The sequence below is a fragment of the Sinocyclocheilus grahami genome, unplaced genomic scaffold (assembly GCF_001515645.1).
Source record: "Sinocyclocheilus grahami isolate Dianchi unplaced genomic scaffold, SAMN03320097.WGS_v1.1 scaffold295.1, whole genome shotgun sequence".
NCBI lineage: Eukaryota > Metazoa > Chordata > Actinopteri > Cypriniformes > Cyprinidae > Sinocyclocheilus > Sinocyclocheilus grahami.
Window position 1 is genome coordinate 1,015,048 of NW_015505474.1, and position 18,743 is coordinate 1,033,790.

At 35.7% G+C, this 18,743-nt stretch overlaps 1 protein-coding gene across 1 annotated transcript; it reads right to left on the reverse strand.

Annotated features, from left to right (window-relative positions):
* Positions 1 to 12,699: 12,699 nt before the first annotated feature.
* LOC107600957 (uncharacterized) lies at positions 12,700 to 13,421 on the reverse strand. The gene is made up of 2 exons (XM_016292958.1): positions 12,951 to 13,421; positions 12,700 to 12,870 (listed from the first exon to the last, which is right to left on the reverse strand). Exons 1-2 carry the CDS (start codon positions 13,419 to 13,421, stop codon positions 12,700 to 12,702), a joined length of 642 nt encoding a protein of 213 aa, XP_016148444.1.
* Between the last annotated feature and the right edge of the window lie 5,322 nt (positions 13,422 to 18,743).

Below are 18,743 nucleotides of genomic sequence, written 5' to 3' on the forward strand. Positions count from 1 at the left end.
TATGCTACATGCACCACACACCACCTAATGCATACGAGAGCAAAAAAAAATTCAAATAAACAAAGACAAATACAAATTATATAATTGTATTATTAATTATTACAGCATAAAATGGCAAAAAAAAAGATTATAGAAGTTAATATGTAGGCCTACTGTATCGTATGTATAACAATTCTATGAGAACAGAGAAGTCCACATCACAGCTGTAATGCTAGGAACAATACAGCTGGAATCACTTTCAGAACCATTTTTTTCCAGTTTATGAGCAATAAAAACATTGACAGCCAATCAAAATCCACCAGACTTTAAAGTGCTTGAGCATTTAAAGCAACAGATGTCAAAATGGCAGACAAATAATAAACACAACTATACTGTGCCTTGGTGTGGTCCCTAACATAATTATCATTATATTTATGGCTATCACAATGCGAAAAGTGACCGAATCTATCCATCATTAGGGTCAGGTCCCATTTTCCTCTCTTTCCCCAAAGTACAGTAGGCCAGTCTCAAACAAACACACCTGAGTGTACTTTTTTAACTGAACAAAACAGTTCTCCGGCAATATAGTCCACAATACAAAATCAAGTGTAACCGTAAAAGACAGCAAGAAAATGCATAAAGCCAGAAGAAAATAATGAGATTAGACAACAGCTGACAAACAAGCACAGGACCAGTTGTACTACAGCTAAAAAGCCACATGATAACCAATTAAGACAGGAAACAGGAAACAATAATGGCAAGAAATATGACAGCCTTCATAATAAGAGTCAGAGCATAAACCATTAATTTGGAGCTAAATGGACCAGTCTCTCTCTCTCTCTCTGTCCAATCTACCAATATATATATATGTGTGTGTATATATTATCTGACATATCTGTATCTTATTAGCCCAGCTGAAAATGGTTGTGCTACTTAAAGAAGTGTGAAAAAAGTGTGGAAAAATAAGAAGAAGGTGTAGCATGGACTAATAACAATACATGGGTGGTAAATTGTCATCATGGATGGATGAATCTATGTTTGAGCTTTTTTTGTGGTAAGTTTTGAATGCTAACACATGTACAAGTTCGTCAAAGCCCCCAGATGGACTCCATTTTACCTTTGTTAACAGCTGATACCTAAAACCAATGCATTGAACCATAGAAGAACTAAAGAAAGATGATCTGAAGATCCAAATATAACATCTACACAGCAGTTCTTGAACATTATTCTGCAGGGAATTAGCGAGGACCCTTTATTTAAATGCAGTTGAGATGTTAGCCCATGCCATTTTACCACACTTCTGTGTGAATTCCCCTATCCGAGAATATCTGGCACTTTTCAATGTCAGCCGATCTTCTTGAAAGCATCCAGCTTTTGGTCTCAAACCTTCAGCGCCCCAGAGCACATGATAAGGCCAACACCTTGCCTCTCTGGGCTTGTTCTTCTCCAAACCAAATTCCTGGCCAAATGTGTACATCCCTCTCAATCTCTTGGCAGCAAGTGACTTCGATGCCACCTGGAAGAGGGCGAGAGGGTTGCGCCGTCTGAGGCTGAAGTTTTAGCCATTATATCCGCTTCTAATGCCTGCTGTCTGGCCGAAAGCAGAAGTTGAGGTCGCTGTCATGAACTAGCTTTATTGAAGGTCTTTGGGTCTCATTCCTCCTCAAGCTTTTGGATTAAAGTTCAAACCTCATGCCAAGGGAGAGCCTTTGGACTTGGGCTGAAAAAAAAGTCTCGTTCCCTCCTCACAATTGATGTGCATCTCTGAGAAGGGATTTTCCTTTAAGCTGCAGCTTTGAATAGAAGATCCCCAGAAGTTGTGATCAAGGACCAGTGCATTGTTCTAAAATCTTTTACCATCATAAGAGAAATAGAAAACTTTTTTCAGATCATCTGCCTGGGACGTAAAAGAAGAGAGAAGCCTCCATAGATCCTTTTTTTTTCTTTCTTTCTCAGGAGTCATACCAGACAAAACTGTGGGCAACGTCCATATTCTCAAAATGTGGAGGTGGATTTCAGTGTGACCAAATACATACCTGTACCTGTGGTGAATATAAAATAGTTAAAGTTACCTCCTAAAAATGTAATGAAAGGTGGGCAAAGAAAACGAGGACCTGGAATATTTTGAGTGATGGTTACACCATGGTTGAAACCTTCTAGCAATGCAATTAATAAATAGGTTACATTTTCAGGAATTACAATATTTTAATCAGGACCAATAAAGGCTTTTAGTGTTTAGACTTAAGAATTGAATGCGAGCTCAGACAATCAAACATAAATGCATCTGAAAATGTATATGCGTTGTAGATGTGCAATGCTATTCATCTGATTTTTTTAAAATTCAGATTTATTTATTTTTAATAAGAAACAAGTGAAGACCCCATTCACCATGTACAATTAATCATCTAAAGGCATTCAATCAAAAGATGAGCTACAGACTTCACCAGCATAAATGTGAAAAATAAATGTGAAGGACTTTTCAACTACAAGGTACTTTATTATTTTTAAAAAGCCTTCTGAAATCATAACTCATGTATTGGGATTCTAAATCAAGATCTTTCATGTATTAAAAGGTCATGCTGTCGCATAAAGGTGGCAGTTTAGGAAATCTGTCACTCTGAAAGCCCTCTAGGACCTTGAAATACAATTTCAAAGGTATCTTATTTAAAACGTTCCAGCATCGTTTTTCCTCTGACTTTCTGTGTTAGCTGCACAGATTCAAGGTTTCTTTATTCTCAAAGCTTAAAGACGCATTGATATTTGACTAAAAAAAGAGGAAGTCGACATTCAGTGACATTGCCATACAATTAATTTTTCCCTCAGTGCAGCTGGAGCTTTAAGAGACACTTTTCTGTCAGTTTAAGTTCTGATCTACTTAGGTCTAGTTAACGCTAACTTCTCTAAAGCTATTTTAGGCTAAATCTATTCTTATCAATGTCTTTCATGCTGAGCTTTTGACTGAGATTGTCTCGCTATCTCAAACACAAACACATACATGTGATTTCCCCCATCTGAAACGGGCTTTTGTGGCTGTTGTGTTGACAAGCACCAGTCTTGCTTTCTTTGCTCTAACGCTCATAAACAAACTTCACAGGGGGTTGAGTGTCAAATCAGCAGGTAACAAGCCAAGCCGTCTCAAATCGTTATGTCGTTTAAGGGAGTATTTGGTAATTCATAAATTGTTAATCTGCATGTCCAGGCCCAAATCTGTCAAAGCGTGGTCCTGTTACAATCGACAAGCTGTGAACTTCCAAAAAATGGAGAGGAAAATCATTCACTGCAGCTCTTCCTGTGCTAAATATAGTCACTGTTACATCAGAACATTTCTCAGAAGATGATTACTAATGTAATTCATAGTCAAATCTTATTTTGACTCTCGCAGATAAAAATATAAAACTGTGCATTCTTGTGGTACCATTTATATTTGAAAATTTCTGGGGGGAAAAATAAATAATAATATTTGCTATCATTTTATTTTCATATTTTAAGAAATTAACCACCAATTAATTTTAGTTACCAAAAATAATTGTAACACCGTTATAACTCGTTTGAAATTCATAATTTATTGTATGAATAAATAAACAATTAAATGAATAAACATTACTATTGAACTTATTTTACCTTAGTGATTTAAAGTATGTAAAAAAAAAAAAAAAAGTAATTGTATGGTGATTTCAAACCTGCAAATGTGATTATGACTTTGCGAAGTACCAATAGTTATTTCAACACCACTACAGTATGAAATTGATCATTGGATGGATGGATGGATGGAGGGATGGATAGTTAATTCAACCCCATCACAATATGTTTGGAATCAATTATTTGAATGAATGAATAAATAATATTACTAAAAATAATAAATCTCATTTTATCATTGAACAATATTAATAACCCATCACATTTCTTCTGATTACAGAATTTAAATTTGGTGTAAAATACTGGACTAGCAAATGTCATTGCACCACTGCACTATATGTGCCAAAAAAAAAAAAAAGGATTCTGTATGATGTACAAAACAATATGTTCACACAACGTCCACCCACAATCTAACCAACCCCCCAAACAATTCCAATCTGAGGCTGGATTTTACCACCATCTCTCCAAATAGTGGGGTAAACAGCAAAAAATATTTACGACCAGCTGTTAAAATGCTCTGTAAAGCTGTGACTGTAAATGTTTTCAGGCCGAACCCGCAAAGTCATCAGTGTCTGAGCATTATCAAGCTCAGGAAGGTCTCTGATAGCTCGTCCTCTCCTAGAGCTTTCCCCTGACCGCTTCAAGCAACTTCACAAGGGAGAAAACATCATCCGGATGCTTTGATCCAAAACCTCTCCCAGGGAATCACAGACTATGGGGCTGAAACCTGTTCCAGATGTCACCAGTGATGTTTACGATGAGAAAAAGCTAACGAAAACCACGTCAAAGGAGAAGTTGAGTCGCTACTGACTGTCAGTCGTTCAATGACTTGTACAAGTGGTGCTAATCAACTTTTGTAAAAGTACTTTTAATGTTTTGTGATTTGTTAGTATTTTTAGAGTACACTAAAAAACAAAATAGCCCACATTTACTTTCTTAAAGGAACAGTTCACCCCAAAATGAAAATGTACTCACTCTCAAGCCATTCAAGATAGGTGAGTCTGTTTGTTCATTGGAACAGATTTGGAGAAATTGAGCATTTCATCCCTTACTCACCAATGGATCCTCTGCAGTGAATGGGTGCCGTCAGATTGAGAGTCCAAACAGCTGATAAAAACATCACAATAATCCACAAGTGATCCACACCACTCCCTCCAGTCCATCAATTCATATCTTATGAAGTGAAAAGCTGCATGTTTGTAAGAAACAAAACCATCATTAAGGCATTTTTTAACATCAAACCGTTGCTTCTGGCAAAAATATGAAGGCTTGTGGCGCAGGGTTACCTGTCTGGGAAGCGAGAGGGGAGCCCAGAAAATACACATTTCATCTTCAAATGAGCTCCAAACAACATTTAATTGGTCTTTAAAGCTTTTTTTGTACAAAACATGTCTTATAATTGTTAAAAGAATTGTTCAGGTGTCCAATTTTTAAAGCTTGACAAACTCTGGGCAAGTAACAGCTAGTTTTAGAACCCATTTTTACAAAGCCAACACTAAAAGCCACCAATATTGCAGTACATGTCCTCCGTCTCAGAGGTGTCTGGGAAACACTATAATGAGGGTATAAAGTGGTTTTACGGGCCCACATCATTCACAGAGCGAGCAGCAGGACGTTCTGAGGTTCGTTACTGTAGACCGCAGGAGTTCTTCTCCACACTAGTGCCCACCATATGTGATTTATCGTTAATTAAACATCATTGCAGATCAGGATGGACCTGTTTTTTGTAACCATGTGCTCACAATTTAATTAATCCTCCTCCTCTATCAAAACGTTAAATGTATACTCATAAATGTTAAATAGCATTTATATGATTTAAGACGCCCTCACAAAAAAATGTGGTACCATGGTAATTTCATCAGAGAACACTATGGTACTTATTTGGTTTTGGTCATTGCAATGGATAAATCCAGTGTTACAAGAAATATCCTGTGTCTTCTCTGAGAAAACGGATCAAATAGACATGGAGGTGGACCGTTTGAAGGCAAGATCAGGCGTGACACTGCATGTAAGATATGGACTGGTGCCGAGAAACAGAATGAGAGGGGGGCTGATGCAGGGGTCAGTGGGGGTCTGTCTGGTTGTTGGTTTGTTGAAAGTCAATACAATTTTCACTGTGGGGGTTATAGCATCATGATAAGGAGAGCTGCGGTCTGCTATTTACTGCTTCAGTGTCTCAGATAGCTATTAAAACTAATCCAGAAGCCTGAATGCACAAGCACTCATTTATATTGCTGCTGATCGAGGTGGACAGTTTTATAATTGTCTAATTTTCCAAAACACTTTTTGTGTCAGACTGCCAAAATACCCCGAAAAGTTACATAATCACAGTGTTCCATTAAAAATATCTAAAAATGCTTAAAACAAGATACATTTCCTTACATTTAACAAAACTGCTAAATCAATTAACGTTATCCAAAGCGACTTACAAATTAGGAAAACAAGTGATTCATTTTAAGGAGGCAAAACACAACTCCAAGCAATACAAAGTTTCCAGAATAGTACAAGTAGTTTTAAACTTTAAACTTTTGCGAGATAAGGCAAAAATATATATAAAATGTGAAATAAAATATTATATCATAAATTTACACAGACAACATTTCCGAATCTGCCGTTGCTGCAATGCTAATGCGGAAAAAAAACATAATATTAACTAGCCACAATAGCTAATAAATGTGCTGATTGTGTGATAATTGCTTTTAGGCTATACAACAGTGCAATTTGCAAGAATTTAATACTTAATAACTTACATTTTAGACCCAATTTGTCGGTTACTTTGTCAGTTTCTACGAACATATTTCCAAACAAAAACCACAGCAGAACCGTCAAAGCAAAAACATCGGTGTTTCATTCTTGGACGAATCGGCGTGTTTGAACGATCGAATCAACTGAATGATTCAATGACACACTCATAAACACAGCTCTGAATGAATCAGTGTTTTTGAACAAATAAGTTCAATGAATGGTTGATTTACTCATAAAGAGGCTTATTGCATTCCTGAACGATTCAGCGATGCTAAATGAATCAGTTTGAGTAAATGATTCAAATGACTCACTTATGACAGTCGCCTGCCTCCACCTACTGGGAGTAAATAACATCAGTAATATAAATACTAATCAAAGCAATACCATACGAGGTGACAACCTCAAGGTGGCATAAAATATCCTTTTTGATTTGGTTTGGACTGGACTGACCTGGGCAGATTTACTTAATTGATCTGTGTCAAAGTTTGATAGACTCATAAATTGTCATATCTGTGCACACCTACAAAAAAATAAAAGAAAGAAAGAAAGAAAGAAAGAAAGAACACTGTTCATCTCTGGATCAGGTGCTCTGGCAGATAAGACCTGAGGAGGTGTGATAACATGAAAACATTGATGGAACATGAAAAACTATGACTTCTCATTAAAAAGTTCTAGGATCACTTTTACAGTAAAATCAGGACATGTTAGTATTGTTCATTTTAGAGATTCTAACTGCTATGATAATGGGTAAATATATCCATGATGAAAATGTCATCAATGCACACATATGGGAAATAAAATACATTGTGAGATATAAAAGTACATTATGAGAAACAGTCACAGTTTTTGATTAAGTCTGAAACATATATGATGAAAAATCATTTAGAGTACCACATTTTCACATTACAACATTCACATTTTCCCCATGTAACTACGTCCTAATTAGTTCAAACAGAAGGTGAAGTGTCCCTGTTCTAATTTAATCAAAGCCTGTTTCTAAACAGTAATTACAGTGAAGAAAATTAAGTGTGTTTGAGGGGAAAAGGAAGAGGTTTTCTTCGCTGCTTCTACTCTCGGTTGATTACAAGCGACTGGCAGCCAAATGGTACACCGTGATTCCTGCACTGTAATTACAATGAGTTAGCGGTGAGCTTCAAACCTGCTGCTTTTGAACTGCAGTTTCAAAATGGTGGGAATCTTTCACAGAGGTGAGCAAAATTAATTCTAATGGTCAGAATAATAGTTTATAATAATAGATTAGGGGTCAATATTTTCTTGGTTAGCATGGTTTAGTTAGGCCCATGCTGGTGATGCAAAGAACATTTTTCTCCAGTGAAGGTCATTCAAAACTAGAAACATTCAAAGCTGAAAACAGGATATGAATAGAATTGATGGAGAAATCGCTTTTTTCATGCAAATGAATTATTAGAAAGTTTCAGGAAAAATAGTCTCTGTGCTTTAGGCCTACCTGAAAAATGTTCAGTGAGGCGAGGTGAAATTAACGGCTATGAACGATTCACTTAGTAAGTCTAATTCAAATAGCTACGAGCGAGTGAGAGGACGGTTTTGTGAATCTTTTTAAATGACTTATTAAACAGAACCTGTTCGCAAGAGTCATTTTGGGATTCAGACAAACGATTCGCTCTGTGTTCATTGTGGAGTGATCTGAAATAATTTATGATGAAACGGCATGGAACACACAAAGTTTCCCCAACAAAATGTTAAATTATTTAAAGAATTGTCGCACATGCTTATTTGTGGTCGCATTTATATGTCACAGTCTGGACAAAAAATTGATCAAAGATCTGTTTTCCTGTTTAGTTCATAAAGACGCTTATAATCTTTTGAGGGAACACAACGACCTTCATCTCTGCTTTGTTTAAAAGGAAAGAAACTGAGTCCATTGCCACAAACAATCTGCACAAATATCTGCTATTAACATTTAAAAACTTTAAGGTTACTAACTTTTCTTATTCTTGCAAAAACTCACTTGTGCAGCAGACAGATCTCTGCATTTCATCAGTTTTAAGGATCTTAAACGGCGTTTCTAATCTCTGAGTGGGGTTTTTATGTTCCTGTTCACCGGCTGGTGTGTGAGTGGGATTTAGTTTGACAGGAACTTTCAGTGCCCCCTGCTGCTTTTAAATACTCACAAAAGTTTCTGAAGAACTCCTGGGGACTTGAGTGCGGGACAACTCTTTCACTGGATTACCAGCTAGATTACTCGCAGGTGACACGAGGCGTAGATAAAAACATACAAGACATGTGGATTAGAGGATTCATTTATTCACATTGTTCTCAAAGTTCTTGAAATCTGCAGCGAAAAACTTTGAAACTCTACCAAAATGAATATAAATGATTATGAATATATCATACACCTGCAGATTTTAGCTGCTAATAAAACCTTCTTCTTCTTTTTTTTTTACTGTATGACAAACTAAAAATGAGTAGGCTAATATAAGTTTGAAAACGTACAATTTAGAATTGGAAAACTTTTAATGTGACATTTTAGCGTTTGTTATGCTAGATCAGAGCTAGTCTGATTCACTCTGACATTAGAAATTTGAATTGAGGTTTCTACAAATGAAGCAACCTTTGGAGAAATACATTTTTGCATGACTTTATTGCAAGACAAACCCGTTATGAAGGATGACAATTTGGCACAAGCATTTCATCTACCAAACAGTGAAGTGCAGTGTGTCTGTGTCTGTGTTTCTGGAGCTGCTCTTTTCTCCACATCCGCACAAGTCGTACACAGTCACAACCAAAACTGTTAAAATGCTGAAGACAATGAATAGAATATAACTTATCCCCTGTGAAAGACAATGCAGATAAATATGTGTTAATAATAGTACTACTGTGCATAGTTGGATTATGATATGAACTAGGCATGTTAGACTTTTAAGCTTGTGTATTTAATTTGTGTTAATAGTGTTAATATTTTGACATATATATTAGAAATAATAATGCTGAGTCGAATTACTCAAATAAAAAAAAAAAAAAACTTGTAAATACATACAGTTACTATTAATTACTATTATTACATACAATTAATATTACAAATACAGAACATGACACCTACCTTTGACCACACAATATTATCAAGAGTCCGATCTCGTAGTTGAGTCTCTCGGTCTGCGTCCTCTCCAGTGGGTTTACACCATTTTGTTTGCAGCACTTCATCGTAAACATACACTCCTTTCCAGTCTGATAGACCACAGGCAATATAATCACCATCATAAAAAAGAGCACTACCCAAACCAAGGGAGGAATTAGGCAGTGCAGGAAAGATTTAAGACGGAGACAGAAAGTATTGCATCTTTTCTTTTTGTTCTGGCATGTTGCACAGACGCATCCTTGGAAACACCGGATATTGGTGTTTTTCAAAGGTCTTGTTAGAAGGAACATTAACATAAAAGTAAAACAAGGAGGTCCAGCGAACATTAAACTCGGTAGTTCTTTATGCCAAAAGCTTCCACATGGACATGAAAATTGAACGTCAAGCAATGTCTCTAATCCAAATAACAAAAGGCTCAGTGGAAAGAGGTGAAAACAGCAGTTTTTTCCAGCTGGCTCTTAAAGTACTTGGAAAGGTTTTGTAGCACTGACATCTTTTAAGGGCAAGACAACACACCACAGCTACCTTCGATGATTTTGTTCTTTGTCTGTGGAAATACGAAAGAGTTGGTGAGCTGATTCTGTTTGATCAATAGAATAATAATCATTAACAATAGCCATTTATCAAAACTGTTTTTATGAGATGAACATTTGCAGAGCACAAATACATCCGATTAATCTTGATCACATTAAAATTCCATCTACATAATTTTTTTTAGAATTACAGATAAACAATTTAACATATTACAATAATAAAACATCAGATTAACACACAAGCGTAATGTAACATAATATCGACAAAGGTTAATAATGCAAAGGGCATTACCTTTAAAAACAATGTGGTTCTCAGAAAAGAAGAATAAAAAATGTCCTATAGATTTGTTATCAGATGATGCAATGGACAGTGGTTTTTAGACTATATCTGCTCTGCTGTCTATTGTTTCCACAGATCCCTGACTTGTCAAATACTGTATACTGAAGCATGGGCAGGTCCCAGCACTATTTCCTTCTTCCCCTTAAATACCTCTGCTGAATGGCTAACATTCTCAGGGTGCTCTTGAGTATACATTATCTAACAATGCATTCCTACCTTTTACGCTTCACTTTCATTTTTTTATATTATAAAGTAAAAATGTAAAGGGCTATATGTCAAATTGTTGTGTCGTCAATGCCCTCTCTGCACTGTGTAAACTGAGCAAATGAAGAATAAACCTGACTTTGCTCTTAAAGTTTTGCTATAATTTACCTTAGGGTGTGAAAATTATGTCATAAGCCAATGCCTGAGACAACGTGTCTTGAGTTTGCGTGTTCCATACATTTGTGGATTTGTAGACTTATCATGAAGACGTGCCACCGAAATGCAATTTAACAGACACCAAAAGGCCATTATTGCAACTCGACATCATTTGCAAGCGAAACACACACAAATAAAACTATTTTTTTAGGCTGCTACTTTTTCTTGAAATCTGCAGGAGTGAAGTACACCAGATTTGCATAGCCTATGAAGCTTATATAATTAGTTTCATTCAAAACTGTGTTAACATGTTGTTGTCTTATTTAAACATTCCTAAATGACTGATTCCCAAGACTGCAAACACAATACCCAGAGGTAGGTTATGAATGTTTTCACTTTTACTTAGCAAGAGCTCTTTTTATACACCGAAACATGTATACGTCGTATTGTAGAAACAACTACAAATGCACACATGCTGCGACAACATCAACAAACCCAAAAGCTAAAGACAGGATCTGTACTTTGATTCATCGACTAGGTTTAGTCACAAACCAGTCAAACATGACTGGATGATTTCCTGCTCAGTCTGCAATGATACAAACAACAAAGTATCACACCACACACAATGAAGAGAAAACCTAATATAAGTGCGTTCCACTTAACTTTGCATGGGCATGAGAACTGGACATCAATCAACGCCGATCAACGCATAGCATCATAAAGCTCAATGGAACAGAGGTGATGGCATTTTTCTTGGAAATCAGCTTAACTGCTACTTTAACAAAAAGTTTTTAGTTGTGTCTTCAAAGCCGCAGGAATTCTGTCTCAAGTAATTCCGGCTGCTCCTCTCTTACAGTTTGAAATGTCTGTCGTTTCTTCCGCAAGTTTTCAATGAAAAGAACAAGAATCATTTAACATTTCTTTAGTACAGGTAATACAATAGCAGAGTAAAAGAGTGTTTTTAAACATACTCATACAGGTGATAATAGTGTCGCAAACAGGTAAGTGTTTTGGGTTCTTTTTCAACATTTTTACTTTCAATGTAAAAATTTACTTTCAGTACTCTTCCGGCACTTGTGATTGGTCAGTCGATTCTGTCAATCTCAATTACTAATACTGATTTGTGCATTCAGAATCTGGGGAGAAGCAAACAGGTATAAATGTCACATTGCTCAACAACAGGCTTCAGATTTCTGTCTAAATACAACGAGCGATCGCCACCCTGTGTATTTTGAGAATCATAGTACATTTGAATAGGCAGTGTGAGAATTCATGCTCTTATGAAAAAAGCTGAAATGCATTTGCATTTTTGATGAGTTTGTTAATTCTTTGAGATGGTTAACAGTTTGATGTTGTGTGTGTGTGTGTTTGTGTGTTACAGATTTGTTAATGTTTTTCCAAGTTGTTTCGACTTTTAAAACTTGTTTACCATATGAATTAAACTGCTAGAAGAGAAGGTTAAATTGATTTACATTTTTTTCCCAGTAAAAATGCATTTCAGTCATCGCTGTGAAAGATTGTAGTTTCACCTTAATTTTACTCTTTACTACAGGAATATGATACAAATAGCTTTTAAGTCACGTTTAAAATAATTCAATATATTAAACAGCATTTTAAACCATTCAGAAAGTAAATTTTTCTGAGTGAGTCACTTTACTTTGTGAGTAACATTAAGACATTGTATATTTTAAAACAACGATTGGGTTTACATTGTTTTAATTATTATATTTCACATACACACTATTATCATGCATTTTACTTAACACAGCTAGAAGGTCGAATTCAATTGAACATATATATAGTTACACCAAGACAATACAGCAAACCACAGAGATGCGCTAGCGAACAATTCATCAGGTACAAATGCAGTAAATCCAGATAGTTTTGTCAAATCAGCAGACGTCACCCTAGAAATGACCCATCATTCAAGCTGTTCCCTGTAACAGTCTTAATTTAGGTGGATTTGTAAGCAGATCACCCTGATGAGGTCAGGCAGCTCGCTGTAGTTCAACCTCTGAACCGTAGATGGATGATTCTGATAGTTGTGCTGGTTTATCCTGCTTTTCCTGATGCTCCAGACATCTCGTTCTGCAATCCCAAACGCTCACAGCAGCAATGACAACAACAGCGAGGAATGTGAGCAGAACTAAAGCTGAAAACTAATAAAACAAACACACACAATAAGATTATAAATATGATATATATAAAGTTGACAAAAAAAGTTGTACAGTAGACTCACTCTTGAGTAGAAAACGATTTTTTCGGTCAGTTCCAGCAGTTCTGTTCTGTTCACTTTGCCGTCCCTTACTCCAGTGGGTTTGCACCATTTAATCTGGAGCTCTTCATCCAAAACATAATCTCCTTCCCAGTGTGCCATGCCACACGCAACATATTCACCCTCAAACAGCAACAGAAACATCCACAATGCCGATGGAATGAGACTAAATAAAAATATCCCAGCACAATGAGAAGACGAACGTCTGCAGGGTCTTTGGATGAACATCATCATAGTCAGAGCTAGAAGAGCAGGTCCAAGAAAGATGAAACTTATCAGCACCATGTTAAACCCAGGGTTACATGGGCACGAAAATTCCCGATCCATCAATTTCTCCAGACCAATCAATGCAAAGCTAAAATGCAGTGCACTAAAAGAAGCTGTATGTCTTTCAGGTTTATCGGAATTCTTCGAAAACAACTCAAGAAACACCATCTTTTTTGGACAACAAGAAACCTGCTTACTTCAGACCCACTGAAGGACTGAGACATTTTAAAAAGAATAGATCATCTATATCTGCTCACAGAACAATGTGTAACAGCGAATCTCATATACAGCAACTCAGGATCTTTATTATTAACTATTTACATGTTCATTAATTATAAACTACGAGACAAGGAACATTGAAAAAGAACAATGGAAACCATTCAAGCGAACAGGAGTCAACTTCATTCTTTTATATTGGGAGTCATTCAAAAACGCTCCATTTAACTAAATTCAATGAAATTCATCAGAACTAAATTAGATCGTGTTTGTCCAACAAAATGAAAACAAACAGTAGTATCCCATATCATGGTACATGACAGCATACAGCATATATTTACACTTAATCTTATAGTGCTGCTTTGTTGGGTTATTGGAAAAAAAAAGACAAGGTAAAATGTTGGTCTCTTTCTCTCTCTCTCTTGTGGAGTGCATGCTGGGAGTGAGTGGGGTGTTGTGAGTGAGAACGAGTGGCGACTCTCGTGTTTGAGTTTAGTTTTTTTTTTCATAGTTTAAGCACAGTTTGGGTTTTGTTTTGTAGGGGGGTGGGGTTTTAGGCGTTTGGGAAGCACGGTGGGTGCATGTGCATGTGTCACACGTCATCACGGTATAAAAGTGGCCTCTACAGTGAGTGTGGAGAGTTGCTGTTTAGCTGTGGGGGAAATTGTGGGACACACAATTGTATTGTCTGCCTCTAGGATGAACAGCGCTATTGATTATCTTTTTGAGTACAATAGAAAAAGCCAATAAGTTAGCTCAGAGGGGAATCATACTTGATGGCATTCTCACTCCCATTCTACCACATTCATTACCATCAAAAAGAGTCACTTTTGACTCTTATTACTAAATTAGCAATTTGGTGTACTAAGAAAAATAAAGTGGAAGAAAAAGGGGGTTGAAACAGATCTTGTTCTTATGGCAAATTTTTTTGTTAAAAGAAGATCAACTTTTTTAATATGCTTTTTATAATCTCACAAATAATGTGATGTATTTTTATCATTTCTGGGGAGCTGATGGTTGTTTATGTGAACCTGTTGTTTTTGGATGTTTTAAAGTAAATATTTTTTGAGATGGGTTCAAACTTAAGTAAATATTTATATTGATTTTGTGCTTGGAAAATGTAAAAATTTTTGTGGAATGGTTGTATTGAAATAATTTTGTAATGGAAAATTAAAGGACCTTCTTTCTCTCTCTCTCTCTCTAAAGAGAATTAAGAAAATGTATCTATTTATTCTCTTTTATTCTCTTCAACAAGTGGGTGTACTTATGGTGGAGGTGGGGCTGAGCTCTACATCATCCTGTCCTTGATCACTTGCTTCACTATTTCTCTCTATTCCTCTGCAGAATAACAACAGTCGACTTGGGCAGCAGTCACATAATGCAGCAGTCATAAATACCCACGACAGCAAGCAACAAGGCACTAAAGACAGTGAACATGACCTGCATACTGAAAGAGGAAGAACAAAAAAAACAAGTTGAATGTATTTTGTGTTTTTTGTACGTCAGATGTAGGGATGTAACGACTCGCTCAATTCATGATTCGATTCGATTCACAATTTTTTTTTTTTTTACAAAATGAGATTTAAGACAAATTATAAATTAAAGGTGTCCTTTTATTATTGCTTGGACAAAATGCTACACGTTTCTTTGTGAAATTGAAATAACACTATAATAATATAATATAGCACTTGCATATTATTGCTCTTTTGTTGGTTTTGATTGCTTCTATTGTCCTCATTTGTAAGTCGCTTTGGATAAAAGTGTCTGCTAAATGACAAAATTTAAATATAATGTAAATGTAAATAACAAAACTAAATTGACATTTTAAAACAAGCCCCAAATCAAATAAATAAGTAACACAAATAAAATACATCTCTTCATATAAACAAACTAAGGCTTTGTCTGTGCTCTTTCCATTTAAAATGAGAGGCAACCACTGCATTTTAATCACGATCCAAACAAAGATGCTGCATACATGCAACATGAGCAGTTTTTAATCTAAATTAGATTGTATAATTTCGAAATTTGAAGCAAAAACAGAATGGTTTGACTTCAGTTTTGTGAAACTATACATAAAAAAATATCTGCATGAAACAGAAACGGCAGACGAGCTGAACGAGACGCAGATTCACACTCTGCCAGTAGGTGGCGCTTAAAGCGTTTCTGCTGTAAACAAAGCAGCGCTGCACTTATGAACTTTAATATGCATTATACAGAAGCAAGATGAAAAGAAAAGAAAAAATACCATCTAAACTTTTCTAAAGACAGTAAGTTCCCCTCAGACATATATTCATATAAACTCCTGCCCCTAAATTAATCGCAATTGTTTAGCATCTCAACCGATTTGAATCGTCACAGATTTGAATCGATTTTTAACCGGCTCCCGGTTAATCGTTACATCCCTAGTCAGATGTAATTCATGCTACTTACCTGAGACTGATGAATATATTTGCTGATCAAATCTCATAGCTCGGTCTCATTTCACAACCCTTCCATAGGTTTACACCATGACTTGTTTAACTCAAAATCATGAGCATAAACTCCCTTCCATTCTGTTATGGCACAAGCAACATAATCCCCATCAAGTAACAACATGAAGATTCACATTACAGATGCAATCAGGCGAGATATGAGAGCTTTAGGACAGTTCTGTGAGTATCATCATATGTTTCTTCAGGGCAATGAAACCTTCCATATCTAAGAGGCCTTAAAATATGGAACAATATAACCAAGGCAAAAAGCAGGTCCAATGAAGATGGACACTGTTAGTGTTGTATTCTGATCAGATCTACACGAGCATGTGAAGTTACAATTCATCACAGCCAGAAATCCAAATAACAAAATGCTCAGTGTAACAGAGCAGACGGCATCAAACGTTTACAGGATTTCTGTAGCAATGACATCATCTGAAATAATTTGGGCTGCTTTTATCTCATATAGTCTGTAGTCCCGTTCACACGTTCTTTATATTCTGGACAGATTCACTTTAATGAAAAAATAGTTATTATTCATATCAGCAGAATGAATGAATATGTCTTTGTAACGAATCAGCTCATGAGGAAATATGAATAATTAACCATAATTATTCATATTTTAGATCCGCTGTAGATATTTAGCTGACCTCTCAGGGTCAACTGTCTTGTCAATTCTAAGAACGTTAATTTCCTGGTTAAGGGAAATAACTTCCTTACTGTACAATTCTACAAAAGCTTGTAGCATAAATCTGCATGATTAAGTGACTCCAGTTATAAGCAAACAATGAACCACGTCAAGTGTGATACAAGTAAGGTTTTATTAACTACATAAACACTTAAACTAGTCTAACATACTACATAAACACATAAACTGGTCTAACATACACATACACACACACACACACACCAATAGCTGTGGTGTATTAATAAGGACAAAATCAACTTGCTGAATATTTGCCTTTTCTTGATTTCATGCCATAAAATCATAAATGACAGCCTACCTGCGACTAGTTTGAATTCACTTCGATGTTTGCAGCTACCAGAGTCTACACAGAGCTCTATGTGTACCATGTGTTCTTTTTTTCCATTTGTAAAATAGGAAACCACACATTCTTTTCACCACACTCCTCTTTTCTTCATGGAACGTTTGGCAGCAGACATATAATATGATTTAAGCTATGCCTGCATGCGCAAAAGTCTTGGCCTTTTTTTTTTCTCGAATCAGCTGTGATAGAAAACGAGGCCAGGTGTTTGGCTGATTCTATGTCACTTTTTTGAATGGGAAACTTTTAACATGTAAACTTTACATACATCAGTGTAAAGTTTGGAATTTTGAAGTTTTATGATTTAGACAATTGTCAATAAACAAAATGGAGAGACCAATATTGTTGCTTTACAAGCCACTTTTTTTCTCCTTTCTTAGGCACTTTGCTCCTACCATTTTCTTTGCCAGACAGCTGAGCATTAATATTGATCAATAATCAAATAATGCTTTTACCCCTAATTAGTTATTATGCTTATGTTATATGCCCTCACTATGCCAAATCCAGCTCCGGTTTTAACAGATTGGTGAGGGAAGCAGGTGTTTGGCTGATTCTATGCCACTTTTTTGAATGGGAAACTTTTAACATGTAAACTTTACATACATCAATGTAAAGTTTGGAATTTTGAAGTTTTATGATTTACACAATTGTCAATAAACAAAATGGAGAGACCAATATTGTTGCTTTACAAGCCACTTTTTTTCTCCTTTCTTAGGCACTTTGCTCCTACCATTTTCTTTGCCAGACAGCTGAGCATTAATATTGATCAATAATCAAATAATGCTTTTACCCCTAAGTTATTATGCTTATGTTATATGCCCTCACTATGCCAAATCCAGCTCCGGTTTTAACAGATTGGTGAGGGAAGCACCCGCTTCCTAAGACTTCCTAAGAAGAGTGCTTAAGTTTTCACACCCCTTAAATCCTATAGGTTCTGCACATGCTTTCGTTTTCCAATATTTTTGTGCTTTTGAGTTCTTCCTTAGTTGCTTTATGTTGAGACAGAGGGGACTCGTATTACATAAGTTGCAAACATTCATTCATGATTAAGAATGGAACATAACACTTATTTTTGTAATAAACTTTTGTAAATCTTTAATAAAGTAATAATTAATGAGTTACATGATTTGGAGATGCATCATACTAACAGATTTGTTTCAGGAGCAAACTGTTGCTGGTTACTTCCTGGTGAGTGTTTGTTTGTGTCAATGTAAAAATATGTGCTTTGATTAACCACATTTTAACTTTTGTCGTTACCGAAATGCTGATTGAAAACATTGTGGAAATGTTACTTAATATAAAAAAATAAAACATCAACACTTCCCTATAGCCTACACGAAGCTACTTGTTTAATGTCCGCCATCAGTTTCAAGATGACTGGACTTGTAGAAACGAGTTGATTAGTGTGATTTTAAACAGTGAAGTGAAGATCAATCACTGAGTTAAATCAGTCTAGACACTTTATTGATCTCTATAGAACAATTTGTCTTTACAACATGATTGATATCTTACACATCATACTTATTCACACATCATATCATCTATGTATAGAATGACAGCATGTCCTCATTTTGTGGCTTTTCTTCACTCCGGCAGACATCACAAGCTACAATGACTATAATACTAATGCTGAAGACAAGGAGCAGACCATATCCCAAATTCTGAAATGAATAAATGAGCCAATCAATACAATAATATATATATATATATATATATATATATATATATATATATATATATATATATATATATATATA

Coding starts and splice junctions, on each gene's coding strand:
- LOC107600957 (XM_016292958.1), bottom strand. CDS start 13,421: ATGGTGTTTCTTGAGTTGTTTTCGAAGAATTCCGATAAACCTGAAAGA. Junction 12,871..12,950: donor AAATCGTTTTCTACTCAAGA/GTGAGTCTACTG, acceptor TTGTTTTATTAG/TTTTCAGCTTTAGTTCTGCT.